The following is a 24,439-nucleotide window of genomic DNA, read 5'->3' on the forward strand; positions in this document are numbered from 1 at the left end:
CTATTTGCTTTAAAAAAAAAAAAAACTACTGAAAGTGTAAATCTCCTGGTTGAGTTTCTAGGAAAAGGCATTTGGATTTTTCTACTCAGAGATCATCTCCTGGCCTCCTACTCCACTGCATTACATACGGTGTGGCCAAATGCACTGTGAAAATAACTGGGGGCTTGATAAAAAGAAACCTCTAAGCTTGCACAGTGCATTGAAGGGTGCCAAGCTGCTTCTTATCTGGCCCTGAAATAGGGTGAGACAGGTTGAGTATATTCCCCTCATCAGGATCTAGTTATCATAAAGCTTATTACCCAAAATTCAAAATCTGTTCTCTGAACATTTAGAGACAAGCTTATGATCTTTCCTAGGCTGCACCGGGACTTACCACAATATTTCTCATGAGTCTGACTTCTGTCAATTAAGAAGTTTAAAAGTACATAGATGACGGATGGAGGAGTGAAACCTGGCAATGTTTAGCCATAAGCAGCTCACAGACTATGATTCACTGAGGATCCATGTTTTACATTAAATAGTCCACTTTGGTTTGATTAAATCATGGTCACACTAACTTTGACCTGTATACTTTTAATAAATTGGAAATGAACTGGCTGAAGGAAAGCAAATAACCCAGATTCCTCTGAGATGATGGGTGAAATATTAGAAAGCAATCTGCAAGAGTTTTGTTTAGAACCAAGCACTGAGAAAGAGTTGGGAAGTGCAATCTACATTATTTGGACAACTAAAAAAAAACAAAAAACAAACAAAAACAAGATACAGCAGACAAAGGCAAAGCTAATTAACTTGGTAACAAGAGATTAGGGACTTGTTCGGACTGCCAGGACCCACCAGTCCCATCTGTCCATTCCAGATGGAATTCTTAGCTCTCGGCTTCAGCTAACACTGCCTTTAAGCAGGGCAAGTAACAGCTAACTGCTTAGGTTATTATCACTACTACCACATCAACTTATACCAAATCTGTGAGATAACACAGTGCTTCCACTCTTTCAGTTCAATAACAGAGTGGGTGTATGGAAATACCATCATTTCGGCAGTAAACCAATTTACTGAAGTCTCCACTGAAAGGCCAAAAAGGTTCTGTTATTCTGAATGAGTATCTTTTCCAGTCAAGCCTGGAAATGAGATGGGAAACTGCTTCTGCAGCACGCTTGAGAAGCTTTTTCCTTCCTGAAAGCAGCTACAGGGCAATTTAGTTCCTTGTCTTTATTACCAACATATGGGTTTATTTAAGAAGACAGGATTTGAGACTTGACAATGAGCACTTGAAGCTCTTTTCTTGAAAAAGGTGGCAATGAGAGCAAGGTGAAACAGAGATAAGCGTCTGAGCTGAGATACACTGACGAGGAAACCTCTGGTCCTAGCTTGCCATGAGCAGGATGTTGCACCTTGAGGGCAGTTTGTTGACTCTGTGACCACTTGTGATTACTTGTGACATCCACCAGTGGGACCTGAGCCAGCACTGAGTGTGCAACAAAGTGACATTTTCTACTGATGTGATTATTTCTAATGCCATTCAAATGTGTAGAAAGGAGTAATTAGTTCATCGTAACCTTTAATACTATGAAGTATTGGGAAGCTTCAGCCAGGCAATAATCTGCAGTCTGAGGGACTTGAACATTGTGAAATTAGTAGGGTTTCTCTAGGTGTTCTGAATATGACACTAGGCACTAGGTGAATATAAAGATCCAACAGCAGCTGGTGCAGGAAAGGTAACGTTTTCATCTAGAAAGCGCTGGTGATGGAATGTGATTGCAACAAAGAAACCTGCAGGTTATTTCTGAATGCCATTACAGCATTTAAATGTCATGCAAACAGCAGCAGAGAAAAGAAGGCACCTGATGAAAAAATACAAATGAAATCCCTGATCCCATTCCCATAAAGATTTTTATCCTCTTCTGAACTATGGAGTGTCTGAACTAGCAGTCAAGAGTAAAAACATTCTTCTCCCTCAGTCTCTAACCAAGGTGCCATTCATATATCCTCACAATTAAGAAAGCCACCTCAGAGATAATCAAATCTTATGAGAATTTTTCTTGCTGAGTCTCCTGGAAAATATCTAATTGAATACATGTATTTGGTGACGGAGGAGGAAGGATACTTTTCCACTGAAGGGAAGAAAAAAAAAAAGCATTAATCAAAATTTTATACTCAAAAGCTCATTTTGAACGAGACTGAATTTTCTAACTTGAGAAAATGGAAAATGAGACAGGGAAACTGACACCTCTCAACTCCGAGTGGCTTAATTACACAAATTACTGCTTTCATTCAAAGGTTTATTTCAGACTTATCTTGTTAGAGAACCAAAAGGGGGCTTAAAACACTTTTAGAACTAAGGCAATAATGAGCAGATGCAGAACACTGAGAAAATCTTTGCATTCCAGTGGGATGGGCAGGCAGAGCAACAAAATTCCAGCAAGACAGGTTTCAGTAGAATAATCTGGACAGTATATAGAGGACTATAACATATTTAGAATCCAAACAAGTGCTTCCAAATAAAAATGATTATCAACTCAAATAGAAGAATAACTTAACAGTTACCAGTATCCTAACTTAATGATTGAGCATCAATAAAATAGTGACAATTTCCCTGAAGACTGCACACGAATTGCCAGGTCACAGCCTGAACCAATGGTTGAGCACCAGATGAGGAGGGCTGGGTAACGCCTGGAGCTCAGCTGCCACTAACACACCTAAGTGAAAAAGGGACAGACCCTAGGGTGGGGAACAGCAGGAACTTGTACCTATAAACTAGAACCCCTACCCCACATTGAAGCCACAAGCACGGAAGAACAAAAGTCATGTTTCTTATTATTACCAAGTAATTTCTACAGGCAAAGAATAGGTTTGCTGTTAAAATGCCTAAACTACTTTGCTTAAACACGTGCTTCAGAGCCAAATTCACTATATTCCCCAGAGGGAGCAGAAGAGGACAAAAGCCTGAAGGGACTGGGAAAGCCTTGAAGCATCCCTTTCCTGGACCAGTTACAGCATAGGCAAGAAAGCCATCCTAACAGTAACATGCACTATAGGAACCATAATGGTGTGCAGCCATTAACAGCGTGGCTAATTGCAATAAAGCACATTTCTATATAGAAAGATATTCAAGATGTGTCAGAGACCCAGTCTTACCTTCCAGAGGTAGAACAGATTGCAAAGGAGAGGCCTCTCCTAGATGCTTTTTTGCAGTATAGCACACTATACATGTACTCTGGTTCAGTCCTGAGTTTATATGCTTTCTATAATGTACCAAGCAGAGCAAGTAATGAAACACTGGGCTTGCTTTTGATTCCTTCCAAGAAATGCACAGTGGAGCTGAAGGTGCCTTCGCCATCATCTCCAACACTGCAAACAACAGTCTAAACTTGATCTAGCTCTTCCAGAAAATAAAGGCACTCCTGTCATTGAATCAAGTCCCTGTAATGCCACAGTGTAATGAAAAGCACAGCAATAACAGCACAGTAGCAAAGTCTTTGGCTACAGCAAACAAGAAGAAGCCCAAATGCAACAACTGTAGACACAAAAACAAAGGGGAAAGAAAAAAAAAAAAAAAAAAAAAAGACTGCTTACCTTGGAAGACCTCAGATACACATGAATCTCCAGCAAAGTACCTTTACCTCCACTGCCAACCCTTAAATGAGGTTTGGGAGGGGATGGATCCTGGCTCCATCCCTTTCAGTCACTCGGGTACATTGCATGCACCTGAGCTCCCAGGGCTGGCCCTGCCTTCCTACCAGGTACTTAATCACTGTTTCAGGCCATGACTTAGCATTTTCACCATACTCTCTATAGTGTGTTTTGTTTGTTTAGCTGCCTGAAAACATCTTTGTAGATCGTGTTGAAGTACTGCTATCTCTAAACCAGAATGCTGCAGAAACACAGAAACTGTATGCAAGCATGTTTCACTATATCAAATAATGTGGCTATGTAGCAGTCAGAGAAAATGGGGATAGATAAGACAAATGGACAGGCAATTTACCACCGGTTTTTTAAAACAATGGTGGGCTCCAGCTTAGCAGCTAAAAGTATGGTTTCCAGCTGGGCAGTTTCACATTTGCTGAAATGCAGCTGTCTGTAAGATGTTAATCACATTTAAGGTTGCTCTCCTTCATATCTCTGCTGCTAACGTCTGAGAAGGCCCTTCAGCTTTTGCCGCTTACCTGTGAGGTCCAATGAGCAAGCAACAGTGCAGTGCTGATCTCATTACTTTTTTCCCCTTGAGAGTCACAAGGATAACTTGGGGTTATTTTTTTGCCTTCTCAGGGAATTTCTTTCCAAGTGGTAAGCATGCTCACTTCGATGGCTGTCATTCCCTACTGCCTCATAACTTAGATCCAAGGTGTTCACTGCTACCTAGGCAGTGGCAGATCTGCTACAGGGAAAGAAGATTTTCTGCAACAAAGCCACTAGCAAGTTTATATAATACAGGCATTGCAAGTGATTCCTGATAGACATGTGTGTGCTGCCTCATTAACTTCTGAGCCTAGAGCTCTAGTTTTGTTCATTGTGACTACCTGTGTTAGAGTGTGAGCCCCAGATTGTACAGCTGCCCTATCTCAAGCTAGGCCACACTGAATATTATTGGAATTGCACTATCAGAAAAAAGAAGCTTAATAGGAATCTGAGTGAATCCATTGAAACCAACCCCCATGTCTCAAAGCTCTGCTCCTGTCTAACTTTTTCTGAAGAAACAGGGTGTACCCTCACCATCCCCTTCTTTGATCTGGACCTACTGTGCACATTACACCAGTCTCAGAGCCCCTTAAGTGCTGCTGGCCAGCCCTTTTCCCTGTGTATGAGAAATGCTAGCAAGAGGAACCTGTAGCAAGAGGAGATTAGTGGCATACTCCTTTACAATGCTTCAAAAAGCATTATTCAGGTGTAAGCCATTCTTCCTCAAATTCATCTCAGCCCCTTCAATGCTTTTATGTCTCCTAAATTACAGCTAAGATAAGATTCTGTGATTCTTAGATGACAATTAGGTTTCAATGATTAAAATGATTTACTTACCATACGTAACAGCTGGAGCATCTCCACGTACCTGGAAAAAGACACAAACTTTTATTAATTGCCATCAAACCAATGCTGAATAAATAAGGGTGGACTGCATAGCTTCAGTTTTAAGAGAGCAACAGACAGGCTGTAAAAGTAAACTCACGCTTTTTCTGAAGACATCAGTTCCTGGGCGATGAGGGAAGCTCTGGGTTGGCCTTCTTTCTGTAAACAGCAAAACCCAGGGACAATTAAGAGATGCATTATGCCAAGATGGGAAACAGAATAAGAGAGCAATTTGAACTGACATATTCCTTCAGTAAAGATATGGACCATGTTTTTATTCTTTGCTGTTCTTCCTGAAGTCTTCTCCATGACAAAGTATTTCTGCTATTCATACAATAATAGCATACTACAATGTAACAAATGGTAAGGGAGATGCTGAGTTTTAAAAACTGTCTTCTTATGGAAAAAAATCCAGGAAATATCTGTTGATTTTTACAGGTCCAGAATTTGTCAGAGAAGCGGAAAGTGCTTAACTTCGATTAAGCTACCGCTTCATGGCTGTTGAGGCTTGTAACATGGGTTTAGTACTCTCAATTAAATGGAAATGAGGATTCTTTATCAAAATGGTCATATTCCAAAGTGTTCTGACTGCTGTAAAACCTGCGGAAGCAAAGAAGGCAAACAGCTTTACTTTGTGCTAAAGAAAATGGCCATAAACATCTTCAGAAAACAAACAGTTTATTATTCCCACAGAGAATACTGTCTCAAATCTCAGTGGCATCCACTTTAACTGGCAAACATCTCAGATCTAAAAACCTTAGAAGAAAAATGTACAGCTGTAAGGTGAAAATTGCTAATTAGGGTATTTGAGTCCTATGTCATGACTCACCATTATGAACAAAGCATGGAAGTATTCACTGACAGTGAATCTACTACAGAAAGTTTGACTTATTTAGCAGTGTTGAAATAGGAAACTAAAACAGTAGTTTTGAATTAGCAAACTAGCCTTCAGTGATCTACAGTGGGCCCAGGGAAATGTGTTTAGTATCAAGACTTAATGACATTGTGTGCCAGGTCAGCAATTCTGGAAACCCACTGCTTACAAATCCTGCTTCTGAAAGCATAACCAGGAGAGACTGGAACTTGTGGAGATGTAATGCAGTCCCTTAGCACAACAGTCAGGCGGGAAATTTGTGGTTACACCTTCTCCACTGATTCTGTATGACAGGGCTGGTCGGTGTCAGAGAACATTAAGCTTAATCATGACTTCTCAGAAGTAGTATAAATGCTGACTTCCCAAATCAAGTTTGATAATTCAGATAAACAATTAAGATTTACACTGTAATAGCAGATTTGAGCAGTAAAAATGTCTAAGCCAGGGGAACATAAATATAGGCTTTCTCCTCTCTGTCTCTTTTCCCCATTAGCAATCCCTTTGGATGCAGGTGTCCCTTTGGACACATGAAATGTAGTGTCTGAGCTGTTAGATGCCCCGTTCTGTTCTCTTTCCACCCAAGGTTTCTGGTTCATTCTGCCTGCAGTGAACTGAAAGCATCATGAGGAAAAAACGAAACATTCCTTGAAATGCTGGAAGCTTAAGTACAGCCATGTGGATACTTCGAACATAAAAAACCCGCTTGCAAGGTCAACCAAAACATAATCAATATGATTTCACCACCCAATACCCATAAATTAACAGAGGAATATGTGATGGAAGAGAAATTATATTTTTAAGATTCTTTTTCTTTTAATAACCTTAGGTATTGATTACAAAAGCGAGGAATTCAAATCTGATGCTCAGACAACAAGCAAATTCATCTCTGCCCATTTCAGAAGAAAAAAGTGCCAAAGTATGCTGCAAATAATGTCTGACTACACATGTAAGCAAAGGACATGCTTCTTCTTTGTGAGGAGACTAAGGACCCCTGGCTTCCTCCTCCATGGGTTTTCATTCTGGAGGTGATGGACCTCAAGGATGATTATGTTGTTATCAAAGTGAATATGAGGGAAAAAGTCCTAGAACTCTGTTGATGATGGGTTAGGTGAATGAGGCTTCATGTACAGAAAATAAACACAATGACCGTAGCCAGACTCTTTTCAGCAGTGCCCTTTGCCAGGACAAGAGGCAGTGGGCATAAACTGGAAAACAAGAAGTTCTGTCTAAACAGCAGGAAACAGATCTGCACTGTGCAAATGACATAGCACTGGCACAAGCTGACCAGAGAGGAAATGGAGTCTCCTTCCTTGGATATTTTCAGAAGCTGCCTGTATATGAAACTGTGTGACATGTTCTGAGTGTCCCTGATTGAACAGGGGTTGGGTCAGATGGACCCAGAGGTCCCCTGCTGATCTCAACCATTCTAAACCTTATTTTTGCATCTTTAGCTTATTTCTGTGTACGTTTCTCCAGTGGTCCAGGCCCATTCTACTTTTGCATATATGTATTGCCATGCTTTGTAATTCCTCTTGTGATTTATACGTCTTAGCTAAGAGACAAAACACAGGGACCCCAGTGTCACGTGGCTTGTCTAAGACAAGTTGGAGACAGTGTCTCGAGGCGTTGCCTGTCTTGTGTTAATTAATTGCTGTTTGTTTAACTAGGAAATGAACGCTGAGATTGACAACAGTGCCTGGAGACAGACTTCTGTGAATAGGGAATAGAGGTGGTGCACATCCCTCAACCATAAAGTTTCTAACACAAAGTCCAGGTGATTATTATAACATGACCAAGCTGACAGCTTTTCAGTAACCTTTACTCCCTGCACTCAACTCTGTGGTGTTGGTCTTTCCCAGTTCCCATTTCAGAGGCTGCACTATAGGCCTTTCTGCGTCCCTCTGCTTAGCAGAGGGAGACCATGCAGCCACGTGGAGACCCTGGCTTTCTGCCTCACTGAGTCTTGTGTCATAGCCTCATCATCTCATCCTCCCCAAATCCAAGCACTCAACAAAATGCTAGGAATATACAATATACAATTGCAGAGCATAACATAATCTTTCATTTCCTCTGCTCTGAAAAACAGGCTGGTGCCAGGAATGTAGCAAATAAAAAGCCAGGTTGTATAGCTGCTATAGCTCAGCTGATCAATGTAACTTGCAAGGCAAAGATGATGCTGCACAATTACATCTCCTGAGGATAATGAACTAAGCTCTACAGCCCTGTTCCAAATGGATATTAAGTTTACAGATGTTAAGGCCTAGAAATATCTCACAGCTTGCTCAGAGTTTCTCCTCCAACAGTCTGTTTCCCAATGTGTAATGAAGCACACTACCAGAAATATTTTGCTTAGAACAACAGCATAAAAACCTAAAAGCTTGTAGATCTTAACACAGCACATATGTGAAGAAAGTCCTAGGCAGTTCAAATGAACAACTTTGGGTTTCATGTCCCTTTTTTACCTCCTGATAGAAGTGTCTGGGAGAAGGGGCAAGCAGTGAAGTGTGCATTTGTGGCACATCAGCTTCTTTTGTGGTAGGGATTCTTTGAGTGTAGGGTTGAGGACTCCCCACTTCGTCATGTATACACTTCAGACTTGCTCTGAGCAATGCCAGGGCATCTGAAATGGGCCTTCACCAGCCAAATTTTGCTGAAATGGTACTATGGTGATGGTGACAGTCATTCCTCTCTGAACCCAGTACCTGCTTTCAGTTTAGCTGGCCTAGCTGCTTGTAGGACCATAAGAACCAGACTGGTGTCCTGATCCAGCCTAATAAATCTGCCTCCATGCCTGGAATAGGATTGTATAGCTTAAAAGCAGCACAGAAAGACAAAAGAACCGTTCACTGGAGCTGAAGCACTCAAGTCCAGAGTACTGAGAAAATAACCCTTTGCATTTCAAAAGCAGGGTAACTAGCTAAGACACCGAATTAGCAGCTCCCTTCCTGCATGCATCGCAGGCTTGCCATGTAAATATGAACAAACTGCATGCATTTGTGCATTTTCGTGTGTGTGTGTGTGCTGTTCTGCAGACTCCTTATGTTTAGGTTAAGTGCACTGTAGGTGGACGGTGCACAGCACAAGAGTGCTGCTGTCGCTATGAGAGGCTTACAGCAGTGTGCGAACTTCAGCATCTGAGCTGAGTGACTTCTTAATGCCCCTTTTGTCATTATTATGAACTATGGTAGCAGTTCACACTGATGTCACTGTGGTGCCAACAGTAAACTGAGGCATTACAAGAACAAGTGACTTCTTCAGGCTGGGTCTGTGAATAAGTGAATAACATCTTTTTTCTCCCAGGCTCCTTTCTTGAAGTGCTGGATTGCAGCTCTCCTGGGGATTCTGTGTAATTCTGTAAATCAAGAGCTGTCCCTTGAAAGGCGTCTAAGTTTGGTTCTTCCTCAAAGCAACGTGAATCTGTCACTTCCAACACATATTTGGGTTATGTATGTGAAGGTTAAAGACTTGCAAAACTGAATGATTAATGAAGCTTGGAAACCAAGCCTACCCAGTGAAAAGGGATGAGGAGCAGCAAAGGCAGTTTTGCGTACAGCTGCCATGAGACAGCAGCTCCCCTCCTTGTGATGACATCTTCGTGGCTGAAATTAGTGTTACCTCTGTTTGTGTGTGGTGCAGGTACCCTCCATGCTCTATACTGGGTTGCAGAACTCCTTTTTTTGGACACTGCCTTTTGTTTTTGTACCTGGGAGAAGAGTGCAACATCTCTACCTCCAGTGCTTCTCAGAAGCACAGCATTACAAACTGTTTTTGTATGAAGTTATCTTTTGTGTCCCTCAGTACACCACCAAATAACAGTGACATGTACCCCTCCAGTCTGGCTAGATTTTGATACAATAAAGACCTGAAGTGCTTTGTCTTTTCATTGACATAAAATGCAGCCACATCTGGTCTGAATTCACTTTCTTTTATGCCCTTTTACCCTGGTTACATGTTATCCACCTCACTAAAGACTTCCCCATTTTGCCAGCAGGGCAGAATTCCTATAACAGGTTGCTGGTTTTAGGCTGAAACTAGAGAGTTTGAATTTCCCATAAAGTTAGCTGGCAGGCAGATCTGTATTCTGCATCAAAGAAATGTCTTTTATGCTCCATCTATGACTTTATTTACTTGCCCTAGGATTTGTGTTATTTCCCGAGTATAGATTATAGAGGTATACATAGATTAATCATGCTCTTTTCTTATAATTCTTCTGAGAATCCCTTCAGTTCCTCAGGTCAAATTCCCTGCTGTGTTTATAGACAGATTTAGGAAAGCATTTTTAATTGTTCCTTTGCCTATTGGCTTAATGTAGGGTTTGCTATATGTAATTTCTAACTCTATTAGAGTTCTTAAAATAGCTGATGCTACTACAACATTCCTAGCATCCCATTTTCCCCAGTCAGTGCTTTCTTCTTCCAAAGGCATCCAGTCTAGGAATACTCCGACCCTTATCACTGTGGTGAAAGTTGTTGATCTCACTCTAAATGCTTCCCATTTGCTCTTGGGGCTATTTTTAATCCTTGCTTTGTTTGATCTACACTTCTTAGCACCCATATGATGTACAGTCTGGGTCAAACAGTGTGATGGAAAAGGCTCTTGAAGTTCAGTCCAAGGCAACATGTTCTAGTGTTGTTACAGAACCATCTACATGGCTCTTCTGCAAGACTTTTGAGAATTTAATTCTTAAATTGCAGCTCTTTTTCTGTCTCTCTCCCATTTCCACATAACCCAAAGCCTGTGCTTCATCTCCATGAGTTTTCTCAGAAAACCTTCACACCACCATGAAGAGCATGCTGCACAACTCCCTATGGAGGTATGTCCTGCAGATGTTTGTCCTTCCCCAGGCCTTGGTTTGCCTGATATAAGTTAATGTGGTGGTAGAAAGGGAGGTACATTCATAAAACTATCCCAGTGAATCCCTTGAAATGCTGGGTGGTCCCACCATGAATGTAAAGAATAGCATCTAGCTTTCTGTCATGCTTGCAACTTTGATATGTACTCTGCATTAGACTTATTTTTTTTTCACTCTTCAAAGAATCCCACATAAAAATCACTCTTCCTTTCCAGGCCCTCGTCTTTGGCCATATGTGTGGGGAAAGCGTTATCTCTGGGCCTCTTCTGTATCATAACAATTGGGGGCTGGAGCTTAGTGACAAACAAAGGGAAACAACCAGGGAGAATATTTAGCCTTAAAATGTAGCTAGAAGAAAGGAGCTACCTGAAGACACTTGCTTGAAGACAGTAACATGAGAGGAGGCACAAATGTGACCAGTATTGCTGGCTCTTTACATTTGGCAGTAGGGTTAGCATTATCAGCAATAAAGCAAATATCCATAATATGTAAATAGACTGTTAATGTATATCCCTGCCCCCTTCTCCCTCTCGTTCTCTGGTGCCAGGGTATAGGGAGCACCCATTGACAGCATGGTTAAGCCCATTATCATTTTCAGTACCTGGGGCGTGGGTTGCCAGGAGATGGTGACACCCATCCAGGAATAGGGAAGCCTAACAGCACAGCAAGTACTGTCTATAAAATCAGGCAGCAGCAAGCTCTAAGTGACACTCAGACCAGAGCTTCTGCCTTCTGGCAAAACCTGTGATCCCTCCAGAGGCCAGGAATGCCTCCACCACTGTCTAATTCCTTAAGAATTGAATGAGTGACTTGTATGCTTTTACGTAAAGTTTTAGTCCAGGTTATGATTGCATCCTGTGCCGATAAACATTTAAGTTGTCTGTAGAAAGTTCATTCAGGTCTATCTGAAAAGCCTGTAACCATACTAATTGTTATCTTTTTCCTTCTTCTTTTTTTTTTTTGGCATGTGATAATATAACCACAATCCTGTGGGAGGCTCTCATTCTGCCAAGGATCCGTTAAGAATCTGCCTGTCCTCTGTAGTGGCCAGTGACAGCAAGCAGTGGTGGGCTAGCTGATGTACCAACATATCCAGGCATCTTCAGAAACTCAGGCCACAATTAGCAGTAGGCGAAACCTACCAGCAAATGTTTTTTGGACATTTTGGATTTTAGTCCATTTCAAATTATGAAGCTGAGTTTCTTAAAATCGAGATTATATTGTCTGTATTTTTTATCCTCTTTTTAAAAGTGGAAATTCTGAGGCTGCTAAAAAAACAAAACAACAACAAAAAATAGTTCTACCAAGGGAGTTCAGTTGCAACTTATGTCTAGTCAAATCAATTATGCTCAGGGATTAGCAGTAAAAAACAGTCATGGAGTTCAGGCGTGAATCTAGGTCAATGGTAACAGGAAAAATCTGTGGCCCTACAACCTGGTTTTTCAGCATTTGTCTACTGAGTGACAGTTGAGATGTGAGAGACACCGAGAAAGCCCGTATTTCATTTAATTCAAGCAGTTTGTTTCTAACAAGAATAATTCATTTTTTACTTTGTGGGCAGCTTAAATGCCATCATATAACCTTGAGAGCTTAGTATAGAACAGCTGTGTGTCTTTCTGATAAATTGGAAGAGATTTAATTAAATGAGCATATATAAAAGTCAAATGAATGAAGAATGGCCTGGAAACTCTTTTAAAACAGCATAGCAGGAGGATAAAAAGGTGTGAGTCTCCATTAGTAACATCAGTAACATCAGAACGGCATCACTTTTTATAATTTAACTATGTGGAACCATAAAGGTTAAGAAAACTTAGAGCATTCTCTGCCTGGGAGTTCTCTGGGTTGCTTATGCATGCCAGTGGACTCAAAAGAAGGAAATTTAGTGCTCATTTGACCAGAAATAGTGGTTTTTCACTGTTAGTCTTTCACAGAAGAATCAAATTCACCAGATAATTTCTGATGACAAATGCTCAGCTTCTCAAGGTCAAAGGTACTCTCTTTGCTCTTTGTTTGCATTTTAAAATAAAGTTGATAATGTCAAAAATACCCCAACATATGCTATTGACTACAATTAAAATTGTTTACAGAACAGGGCTTCCAACAGTCACCCCACATTTCTCCACATTCATGTGAATCTAGTCCTCAGGTGAGCAGGGATTCAGAGAAACCCAGCTGTTAGCACAATTCCTGGAAAAGTGTGTATAAAGCTGCCTTATGAAAATATTTTTATTTTATTTTTATTATAAAAATGAACCGTAGTAGAAAAATGGGCTGCAAACTGGAAACCTTTCGATTCTCCAGCAAGGAGACTAGGAAAAAGAAAGTGAGAAAAAATGAAACATCCTGCTTGCATTTTCATAGAGGAATTCTACTGCTTTTGACAGAGAAAGGCTGAAAGTAGAATACAGCTTGATACAAAAGAAAATTATGCTAATCTGAACCACCTAGGTTATTTCATGTCTTTATTTGAACTAAGATTCCTTGAGGAGGGCAGAACAAAAAATCAAGCCAGCAAACCCCAGAGGGTTATTTTTAATGTGTGCAAATGTGTTTTTTATGAATTCAAATTCAGCTCCTAGTAGACCATCCCAAAACAGTTGTTTTAACAAGATTAGCTGATTTCCAAATCCACTGTACTGTTTTTGGCATCCAGACCAACTGGTCTTTGCCAATTGTCCTGAGTAACAGTGCTTCTGAGCTCTTTCATGTTGTATAGCCTGTCTGTGTTTCCTGAGGACTTAGCTCGAGGAGATACAGTACTTCACTGGGGAGCTGGACAACTTCTTTACACGTTGTTACTAGAGAGACACGCTTTGACAGGGCAGCTCATGTTGCCTTGACACCCTGAAGATTTGCATGAGAATACAACAAAACGAGGCAGGAGCAGCAGAGTTGGAAATACCATCCTTTGTCTGTCCTCTGTAGGGATACCAGCACTTTCTGAGACAAGACCAGTGGACAGATGGAATTTATCCCATTTGCTCTCAATTACAGTGAGCTAGAAGCCCTTGGTTTGGTTGTTGGGTTGTTTGGGTTTTTTGTTTTTGTTTTTTTTCTGACAGAATCTGAAACAGGGCTATCTGGGACCTTGAAAGGTTCTTGTATCACTATTATTCTGTGACTACACAGGAGAAAGAGAACAGTTAAATATATTTGTATCCTTTATTTCGAGTTTCTGCACTAACTGTTTTCCCTATCTAATTGATTCTTATCTAGCCACTGTTTATGGCTTCAGTCTGCAGTAGCAGCTCCAAGGATGTCAGATGGTGAAAAGAGTTCTGATCTTAGGTTCCTTCTGACTCCTCGGATCAGCTGTCTCCTTTTAAGAGTCTGGGCCTTGAGGGCAGCTGGGACACACAGGATTTGACAGCATGGTTCCCAAAACTCCTTTAGTCAGTCCAACATGATGCCTGCAGTATGTTTGGCCCACGTGAGGCTACAAGAACAAAGAAACTCAAAGTTTCCTCCATGCCACTTCACTTTTCCTCATCCTGCATACAAGCACAGGCTCCCAAATTGGCATACTAAGCAAAAGGCTTAGCCAAGGATGAAATTGCTGCTGCTCCAACCTTGTAAGACTCTGTAACTGCAGCCCAGTAGACTGCAGAATGACTAATCCTCCTATGGCCAGAATTATACTAGGAAGTTCAGGTTGTGTCTACTTTTCTGGCCTGCTTCTTTGGCAGACCAAATATACATGTGATATAATTCATTAGCCAGCTTTGAAATACATCTGTTTTAAGACAGTTCCTTAGGAGCTTGTGGAAGACAGCTCTTCTGTGTGCTGTGATCCTTGCTCACAATTAGCTTGGTAAACAACACTGATTAAACAACGAGACTTACGTTGATGTTCTCTATCAGCCATGTGAAGAGATTTGGTTTATATTTGCCTTAAGAGCCAGAAGAATGCTTCCAGATAGACTCTGAAGTACATGCTTGTTCTATAAATTCTGCCTTCTGCTCTGATGGCTAAATTGTGTGGCTACCACATCACAACAGAACAATAAAAAGGTGTGAGATACAGTAAGGGAAAGAATTAGAAAAACACTATTTCCTAGTGTCTTCAGTAACAAAATACAAAAATGACCCAAAAAAATCTCTTCAGCAGCTTGGAATTTTCTTCCAAATGCTTGGTGACTGTATGCGCTTCTCATCTGGACACAGGTTCCTATTTTCTTTCAATTCTGAACTGACATCACAACAAGGGATGCTGAGAAACCTCATCAGCTTTGGTAACACACTAGTGTATGCTCTATAGATGCAAATAGCTTGCCAGCTAGTTAACAAAACTAGAAAAGAAAATATTTTTCATTTTACAGGAAATGTTACATCTTTAAAAGCTTTTCCCTTTCCAAAACAGTGTGAAAACAGCCAAAAAATTTCATGCATCTCAGAGAGATGGAGGTTGAAACTCCCATACGTTCTCAGAGATTAGGTTGCTTATGATCATTTTATTTGTTTCAAGTTAGCAAATTGTTCAAACCATAGCTTGTTCCACTGGCACCAGTGGCAGCTCAGCATACTGCATGGTATATCTAAAAGTGATACAGCGTGCAGGGAAAACAGAGGAGATTATTTCAGAGATTAAAACAACAACAATCTCATTTGCACTTCACTTCCATTCTGCTTGCAGTTTCTCTGTTAGTCTCAAAAGCTGGTGCCCTGGTAATGGCAGAATTCTGTCCCCTTCTCTTTAAACCTGACCTCAGACAAAGCGTCTCCCTAGAATCAATACATATCGCTTCACGTGTCCTTGGCAGAGCTGACCCTTACTCTGACACAGACTTGGTTTTGGAGGTGCCATCTCTGCAGGCTCTTACACGTGCCCATGATCAGACACAAACTGTCTATAATCTGGAAGCTCTATAGCTATGCTGACACTGACAGAGCAGGCCAAAATGAGTGACAGAGAGAAGTGTAGGAAATAAAGGTTTATCACATTTCTGTGCAACCTCAGTTCCTGGAACTGAATTGTCAGGCTCTAGAAAAGCATACCTTACATAAGTACCAAATGGACTGTACAGCAAGTGTCTGTACTTAAGAGAGACATTAGGTTGTTGATAGGGTTATATTAGGTTTTAAGAACTGAATAAAATGTTTGTGAAAACGAAAGATAAATTTGTGCCTAAAATGACCTGATGCTATTTATTTAATAACTGAACTGTTAGTCAGCTTACTGGAGATTAAAACATCTTCGTATGGCCTTAAACTGTGGTCACATTTCCTCAATCTCCTCCATAACTTGTTCAAGAGCAGTCTGTCAAATAAACCTAATCATGAGTATATTTTTCAATGATGAGAGAATTTTGAGATAGCAGAGACCTGTTGTCTGTTAAATCATTTGCTCTGTCTCCCAGCTAATGTATAACTTGTCTCAATAATGTGTTTGTCATTGTTTTATTCCATGTAACTGCAGTCAGATCCTTCAGCTGAGTGAGAAATTTGTCCCAACATTCGCAACAGGCCCTTCTTACTGTTGATGTTGCCTCCACTGTCTATCTTAGTACTGCAGTTTCTTGTCTCAGCTACATGCTTTAGGAGTAAACTGCTGTAGTGCAGCTCTTTTACCTTGTTGATGAGGCTGGGATCATCTTGGCTGCTCTTCTCATCTTCTGAACTCTTCTGTTCCTCATCTGATGTGATGACCTCCACAGGTATCACAGAGACCGGGCATACCTTATAAGGCTCAGTGTAAGCACTATAAAGAGAAAGAACAGACCAGCTCACCAATAGTATTTCGTTACCTGCTGTTGCTCAGACACAACAAATCCACACTTTGCCCAGAACTAACCAGTCAGAGGACAGGAGATTACTGCAGACCTTCCATGCTTGGAAAGCAAGTTTTCTCAAGCTTTGCTTTTTGCTTCCTAGATCAACAACCATTTAGGCAAATAGACAGATGTAAACATAGCAGTGGGAAGGTAACTGAATTTGTACAAGCTTCCGTAGAGGATGACTGCCTCAGCTTAGTTTGGAACAAAAATTTGACTGGATTCATACTTAATTGGCACATACATAACTGGTTTCTTCTTCCCTAGCCAGCTCCTCAAAATGGATGGAATAAAATCACACTAACATTTCAGTGCCTATTAGAAATGGAATTTAAATACTGTAACAGTGTAACAATTGGTTTTCTGAGAAAAAGGATAAGAAAAGTGTATTTATAATGGCAGTATAGCATGAGATACTCAGATCTCATGATCCTTGAGTTCTTTCTAGGGAATCTGAATTCAACTCCAGAAGCCCAGAGAAAGTAATGTGATAAAAGTGTAGAATATGGTGTACCACAGGCCAAGGATTCCCCAGCATAACTTTTCTTTCAGGAAAAGAAAAAAAAGATTTCTTGGCATTAAAATTGCTAGTGATTTCAACTTCTCCACAAAGCATGACTAAAGCTATGTTCTCCAGGTAGTCACTGCCTTTTGCGTTCAAAAATTGTCCTCTGTTGCTGATCTCGATATGCATAGCTCCAAATTCCAGACACACAATCTGATTAAGCCTTTGCCTCCTGGATTGGAGGCAGCCTTCTAAATTTGGTACTGTGCAGGTCCTCACAGATTTTATTGAAGTTATCCCTATTCCTTGTCTTTTACATGAGACAGGTGAATGTCTTGGTATCTTACTATGCCATGTCTCCTATCAATTAATCATGCTAAAATCTCTGGATTTCATGCAGTTATCTATTAGCACTATCCAATTTACTAACCATTTTAGTACCAGTTTTTGCTACCAGTGTTAGTACTGTTCTTAGTACTGCAACACAAGACTTGATTTTGCAGCACTGGTAAAAGGAGTGACAAGCATAACAGTAACAACACCCATCTACTACCACCTGACTTTACTCTGTTTTTATATTCAAGCATTAGATTAGCAATTTTAGCCCTGTTATCACTGTGGGAGCATGCAGGCACTTACCACAGAGGCACTGCCCTTTACAGAGTTTAGGGAGTAGGTTCCAGCATTCAGCCAACAGGACAAGTCTATTATCTTGAGAGGTAAAACTTGACATTTGTGTGTATTACAGCAGGCTGTTGGGGAGGCCCAGGTTGGATATAAGAAAAAGATTCTTCACCAGGCACTGGTGTTGGGCACTGGGATGGGCCCCCCCGGGAAATGGTCAGGGAACCAAGCCTGACAAAGCTCAGGTTGGACAGTGCTCTCAAACCTATGGTTTAATTTTCAGGTGGTCCTGTGTGGAATCATTATTTGGACTTGATAGTCCTTGATGGTCTCTTCCAATTTCAGATATTCTGATTCTGTGAGTCTATAAACACTTGGCCAACCAAACTGATCTGGAACACAAGCACACCTTATTTAATGTATATGATTTCTTTAGTCCTCATTTCCTCTGACATGCTATTAATTTTCTTAGCAGCTCTGCTTTATTTCTTTAATTTTCTTTGGTCCTAGATGCGAGCAAATCCAATGCCTCAAAGTGAATGCTAGAGTGACAAGTAACTGGGCAAAAGTGAGTTAATGCAAGTGGGAGGGCAGTAGGAGACTCCCAGGGTCACTGACAAGACTTAGATTTCCTTTCAGAAACTCCCGACGTTTCTGCCTTCACTTTCACACTGCAAAGAGTGGCCTGTGTTTCCCATGCAGGTTTGGCTGTCCGCCGCCTTTCCTTCATGTGCAGAGGCAAGCAGCTTACGCAAGCTGCCAGCAGCTGCACTGTGCATTTGCCAGCAGCTGCACTGTTCCTCACCATTGTCTTCTTTTGTTTATTACTAGTGTCTGCAGTTTTTCAGCATGGGTGGCAACACAGCACTTCCGAAACACAGCCTAGCTACAATAACAAAGGGGCCACTGTGGATCAGCTCCTCATTTCTCCACTTTTATTGACGCTAAGTGCTTTATTTTTGAACCCGGAGGAGACTTGCATGCTCCCAGGCCCTAACAAACATGTGACTCTAAAGCCAACCTGCCCCACTGACCAGCAATGAGAAATTAAAGCCTCACCATGCAGAGTCATTTCAATAGCAGCATGTTTGGCTGAAACTGAAGACAGGTGAGATGAATTTAGATAAAATTGTTTTGCTTTAAGGAGTAGTTCTTTGCTGGATCTCCTAATCCCAGCTGATACCTGCATTCGGCTCTATCCTCAGGCTCAGTACAGCATTTGAAATATTCTGATTATCATCTTGTAACCTTTTCCCTCACTAAAAAGTGGATATTATTAACCTGAAATAGGACAGGCAGGGGGCAAGATAGAAAAAAGCCATTACCACTGATTCACTGGGCTTTGCTTCAAGCCATCTCAAACTCTTCAGTTCTGCTTTTATCTTTAATTCATGTAAACTTCTCAATTGTTCGTTTGACCTCTTTGCTTTGTCCTTATGCTTTATCTAGCCCTAGATAGATCTAGTCCATCCTCCATACTTCAATGCTAGTGGAATTTTTCTACTTAAAAGAAGTTACTGTAGCTGCCTGCCAAGGGAAATCCCTTTGCAACATGCAGTGTCATATTGTTCTCTCCAAGAGCTGAAGAATAAAAGATGTTAGTAAAGCGAATAAAAGAGAGCAATACTTGTAGTTTGAAATCAAATGTATGACTTAGTGAATGCATGATCTGCCTTTGACAGCGGTAAGAACAGCTGCTTCTCAGGACACATTTTCGCACACAGAATTATGGTACAGGGTGCCAGCTGTGCTAAGTGGTGACAGATCTAATTACTGCTTGCGTGTTTTGTTTAATATCAGCACACAGGTAGTTTATTCCCCTAACACGAGTCATCAGCAAACAGCATGTTACTCCTGTTTTGCAGTTGCTTCTCCAACTCCAGATGAACACACAGCTTCTCCTGCTTTTGCACGCTGGTCTGTTTATTCTGTCATCCTCAGGCACATTCTGCGTTAGGGGCCCCAGAGCCCATAGGAGCAATCACAAGTAACTAAGGAACTGATCTGTGCTGTAACTCCTGCAGAAACCATTCCAGGCGCAGTGGATGCTGAATTTCTTCACAGTTGTCCGTGCTTCTGCCAGGTCTTATTCCACTAAATTCAGGAACCTCACCATGAAAAAAAATTTCTGACCTGCCCCAAGGGCCTCTTGAATGGTATTTTGTCTCATTAGCTATGGCAAGGGTTGACAAAATTAACTTCATCTTGTGTCAGGATGAAGAAGTAAATAAAGCTGCCTATGAAGTGCTATATTTTTCTGTGTGTTTCCCACAGCCTTGGTAGGCCTCCTTAGCGCATGACACCATAAATCAAAGAAAATACTGTATTCTAGAATGCAGTGTACTCAAAGGCAAAGTATTCTTCAGGACTTTTGCTGTTCCCACATCTTTCACATTATGGCTGCTGAGACACACTTTCATATTTACTTCACCAAGAATACATGTGAACTGTCTGCACTACTAAGCAAAAACACACTACTATTTCAATTACTTGTTGCTGATACGATTTCTTCTTTTGCAAAAGTTTGTCTACTATAAGCTAATGCCACAGAGAGTCCTCTCCAAGCAATGGCCTGAGCGTCAGTTCTGTAGACTGGGAAGGCTCTGATGACAAACTCAGCTGTCCAAGGGGCATCATATGCTTACACTGATGGCATCCCGGTGACACCATTTGGACACTTTGGCTGCTGATCTCTGCTCATCTAGGCTACCTGGCAAAGCTGAAAAGATAATCTTTTGCAGTTCTTTCTTCTTTCCCACAACCCCCCCAAAATGAAAAATAAAGTTATCTAACTGTGACTGAGCATCCATGTTTTATCTGGACTGATTTGGCCATTTCTGCTTATAAATGTCTGCAAATTAAAAACAAACTTTGCAGAAGACTCTCAAATTGTTATGCTGGATTCAGTTTCAAATTTGCCCACTTAATGTATTCATGATTTTTTATTTCAGAACCTTTGTGATATGAAATCTGAAAATGTGATGCTTCCTAAAAGGGATGGATAATGATAATAACTATTAATCATTTAAGTAATAATGAAGTCCCTTTTGCATGATTCCCTGACGTATTTTTGAAATGACAAGTGATTTAGACTTTCCTCCTGAAGAGGGATGGAGGGAGAGGTGTGAATGAGCTGATTTTGGAGTTTTGTAGATATTCTGGCCACATAAAACAGTACACTTACAAACTGTACAAACATCCCTTCTGCAACCATTCATATTTAACGCTGGTCATTTTTTACGGACAACAGGTCCGAGCTCTTTCTACTACAAATGACAAATAATTTCTCTGAGTCCGTGGGTACTGTGAAATTGCTTATACCTGCTGGTCAGAGCTGTCTCTTTGGATCCTGCTGTTCATCTCATCCTACCTGTAAATGACGGACACATTGCACTGTCTTCTTATATCCACACTGTTGATAGCTTTTTTTAAGTTGAAATGTCTGCTGATGAAAAACGATCTTAAGGCATTCAGGAAAACCATTCATGCTAGCTGAAAAAATTAAAATGGGAAAAACTGTTTTTTTTTTAATGCTTTTGAACCAAAAGCCAGATTTGGGAATGCAACTGTTTGTGGCTGTAATTTTGCAACACCCTAATGCAAAACAGCTTCTGCTTATTAATGGAAAATATTTGATAAGCTGCCAAATTTTTATTTAATTTTTTATACTATTCCTGTTTCTAAAATTGTACTTCCGCAAGTACAGAGGAATGTAAGTACAAAATAGCGCGACATTTTTGTTTTCCTTAATTTGCAGATGGGATTTTAATTACTCAACATTTTCCTCATTAAAAATTTTTCAGGGAATGAGCTAGCAGCTGCAAGAGAATATGGTGCAGAATGGCTCTGAGCTCTGAAGCTAACTCAGCACAAATGAAAGCAAGAGCAAGGCAGACACAGGAAAAGCTCAGTAGGCTTATTAACACTTCAGCCAGTCTCTATCCTTACTCGCTCAGCCTTTCTGCAATTTGTAATTGTTTATACCAGCAGACATGGAATTAAGTTTTTCTCTCTCAGAAGACAAATGACTGCATTATGTTAGTGTAAGAACACATTATAATTTAGGAAGAATGCCTCAGTATATTGGTCTGGTAATCATTATGAATGGTGCTATTAAAAGCTTATACAGTAGCAAAACTTGCAACATTGCTTGCAAACTTGCAAATTTTTGAATGGGCTTTGTTTATAGGATGCATGTAATCCAGCACTTTTGTTTAAAAACAGATCTCTAAATATTATGGATCTCCTCTGCCCTTGTGATGAGCAGCGGTGTGTTTGTGCCACATCTTGCCTTTCTCTAGCCAATCCAGCAGCACTCAGATCTTCATTCTGAGACTGCTCTGTTTTCTCATATAGCTCCTGCAGATCACACATTTCTTAACAGCCTGGTGCTTTGTGGGACAGTCAACTTTAAATTGACTGAATCAGTGCATGAGAAGGCAAAAAACATTTTTTTTTTGCCCCAGTTGCATTATTACTAGCAGAGCTGTTGACAGAGAATAGGGAGAAGCTGTATAAATGCACTCTAGCTATCTGTGTACCTTCACCTGTGAATAGGTCTTGGTCCATCTGGAAAATGGTTTTCTGGAGTCTACAGACTTTGGCTATCCTGCTCCAAACGTAATGTTGACGTCTGACATCAAAGGAAAAGGATTTGTGGACTGAGCAGGCTTAGTAGGATTAAGCCATCAGAGAAGGGGAATCTGAACTGATGGCTATCACAGCACAAGTTCCTTTGTTGATCAAGTCAAGGCACAAGACTGTACTGTCTGTGGTCACTCCATAGCACAGGTTGGGACAGGTCTCAGCACAGACTGTGGGTGCACGGGGATTGAGGGAGCAAGAGGAGAAACACAACAGGTGTGAGAACTCACTGGAAATGATTCACAGACTGGCACGTACTGTATGTTTTCATCTCGACTGTGCAGTTCTTGGAGAAACACTTGCCATTCTTCTACATTGCCTACACCTATCTTTCAAACAAATTTGCAGATTTTACTCCATTCTTCAGCAACAAGCTGAAGAACGAGTTCTTTGGGTGTTTTCGAAGTTATTCAGTCAGGATTAGCGAGATTTAAAAGCTTAACTGGTGGCCAAAAGAACACCAAACAATCAGCCATGATTACCGTACTAAAGGCCAGCAGTTCAGGCTTTTTTTTTGGCATAACAGTGCAAATGCCCTTGGCTATACACTCATGTTTGCTCCACACACACCAGTGATGCCTTGATTCCTCTAGAATCACCAGCTGCCTCAGAAAAAAATACCAGAAGCCCAGTTGGTGGAAACCTAAGCTTAAAGCTCGTCACTTACTCTAGGTGATATAAGTCTTCTGCACCAGTAAGGATCAGGCTGTCCACAAGTTGCCTGCAGTTTCTTTCAATGTATCTGTACATCAAGAGATGCATCCTAAAGAAAGGTTCATAAGAACCACTTGCCTTTTGCTTTATGTTCCCTGCCTCAGTAGTAATCACAAGTGGAAAACTGGTGTGCTCTCAACTGTAAGGTACGTTTATGAATATATTCCTGGGCCTCTCTGTTATAGTTTATGATACTTTTTGAGTATGCATCACTTCCCACAAGTGTCTCTTTAACCATCTGCAAGGCATCTAGTTAGATTCTTATGATGTACTGGCAATGTCCCTTCAAATTCCAGTGTAGTGTGATCTTCTCTGTTGGGACATATTTACAAAATATTTCTGCCTTGTAACTGAACTAGCTCCGACAGCATAAGTGTGCTATAAATTTGTTGGCCAGCCTACAACAATTCTGCATCTCCCTGAAACAGTGAAAACTTTGGTGTAGGGTTCAGGTTTTGCAGTTCTAGCCCCACAGCAATCCCTCCAATGTGAGACATATGAGAAGGAGCAGGATAGTGGGAGACTCCTGTGACTGGAGAAAGGACATAGCAAGTGTGATGTGGCCATTTAGTAAATCCAGATTCCTCCATTGCACCTCCTTCATTATCTTGTCTCCCTTAAAAGACAGACAGACTCGTTCTGAAATTCCACTTCAGCAATATAAAATGCAGTTCCTAGAGAAACTGGAGACTGGATGTCTTTTTGTGAAAAAGCTCTCCCTCAGGAATTCCAGACCCTGGAGATTAGTGAGAGGGTCTGGGGAATGGAAGACCTCCCTTTAGTCAGGGAAGAGGCGGTCCAAGAGCGCCTAGGCAACACCAATGTTCATAAATCCATGGGAGCCTATGGGATGCATCCACGGGTGCTGAGGGAGCTGGCAGAGGGGACTGCTGATCCGTCCTCTGTCATCTTTGAGAGGTCTTGGAGAATGGGGGAGATGCCTGAAGACTGGAGCATAGCTAATGTCACTCCGGTCTTCAAAAAGGGCAAGAAGGAAGATCCAGGTAATTACAGGCTGGTCAGCCTCACCTCTGTCCCTGGAAAAGTGATGGAACAGCTTGTGCTGGATGCCATCTCCAGACAACTGGAAGAAAAGGAGGTTATCGGGATTCACCAGGGGGAGGTCATGCTTGACCAACCTGGTAGCCTTCTACGATGTTGTCACATGCTTGGTGGATGGGGGGAGAGCAGTGGATGTAGTGGACGTAGATTTCAGCAAGGCATTTGACATCCTTATAACAAAGCTGAGGAAGTGTGGGATAGATGAGTGAACAGTGAGGTGGGTTCCGAACTGGCTGACTGGCAGAGCGTCATTGGTGGTGCAGAGTCCAGTTGGAGACCTGTAACTAGCGGTGTTCCTTAGGGGTCGGTGCTGGGTCCTTGTTCAACATCTT

The 24,439-nt window shown here is 41.2% G+C and overlaps 1 protein-coding gene across 1 annotated transcript in view; it reads right to left on the reverse strand.

The window, feature by feature from the left end:
- Window positions 1-24,439, reverse strand: part of FGD5 (FYVE, RhoGEF and PH domain containing 5) — a 103,010-nt gene that overhangs the window by 41,963 nt on the left and 36,608 nt on the right. The window contains 3 exon segments of the mRNA XM_031555518.1: window positions 5,014-5,044; window positions 5,162-5,220; window positions 16,356-16,485. Of these exon segments, the coding sequence (XP_031411378.1) occupies window positions 5,014-5,044; window positions 5,162-5,220; window positions 16,356-16,485 (220 nt within the window).

This window comes from Meleagris gallopavo, chromosome 14 (assembly GCF_000146605.3).
Source record: "Meleagris gallopavo isolate NT-WF06-2002-E0010 breed Aviagen turkey brand Nicholas breeding stock chromosome 14, Turkey_5.1, whole genome shotgun sequence".
Lineage (NCBI taxonomy): Eukaryota > Metazoa > Chordata > Aves > Galliformes > Phasianidae > Meleagris > Meleagris gallopavo.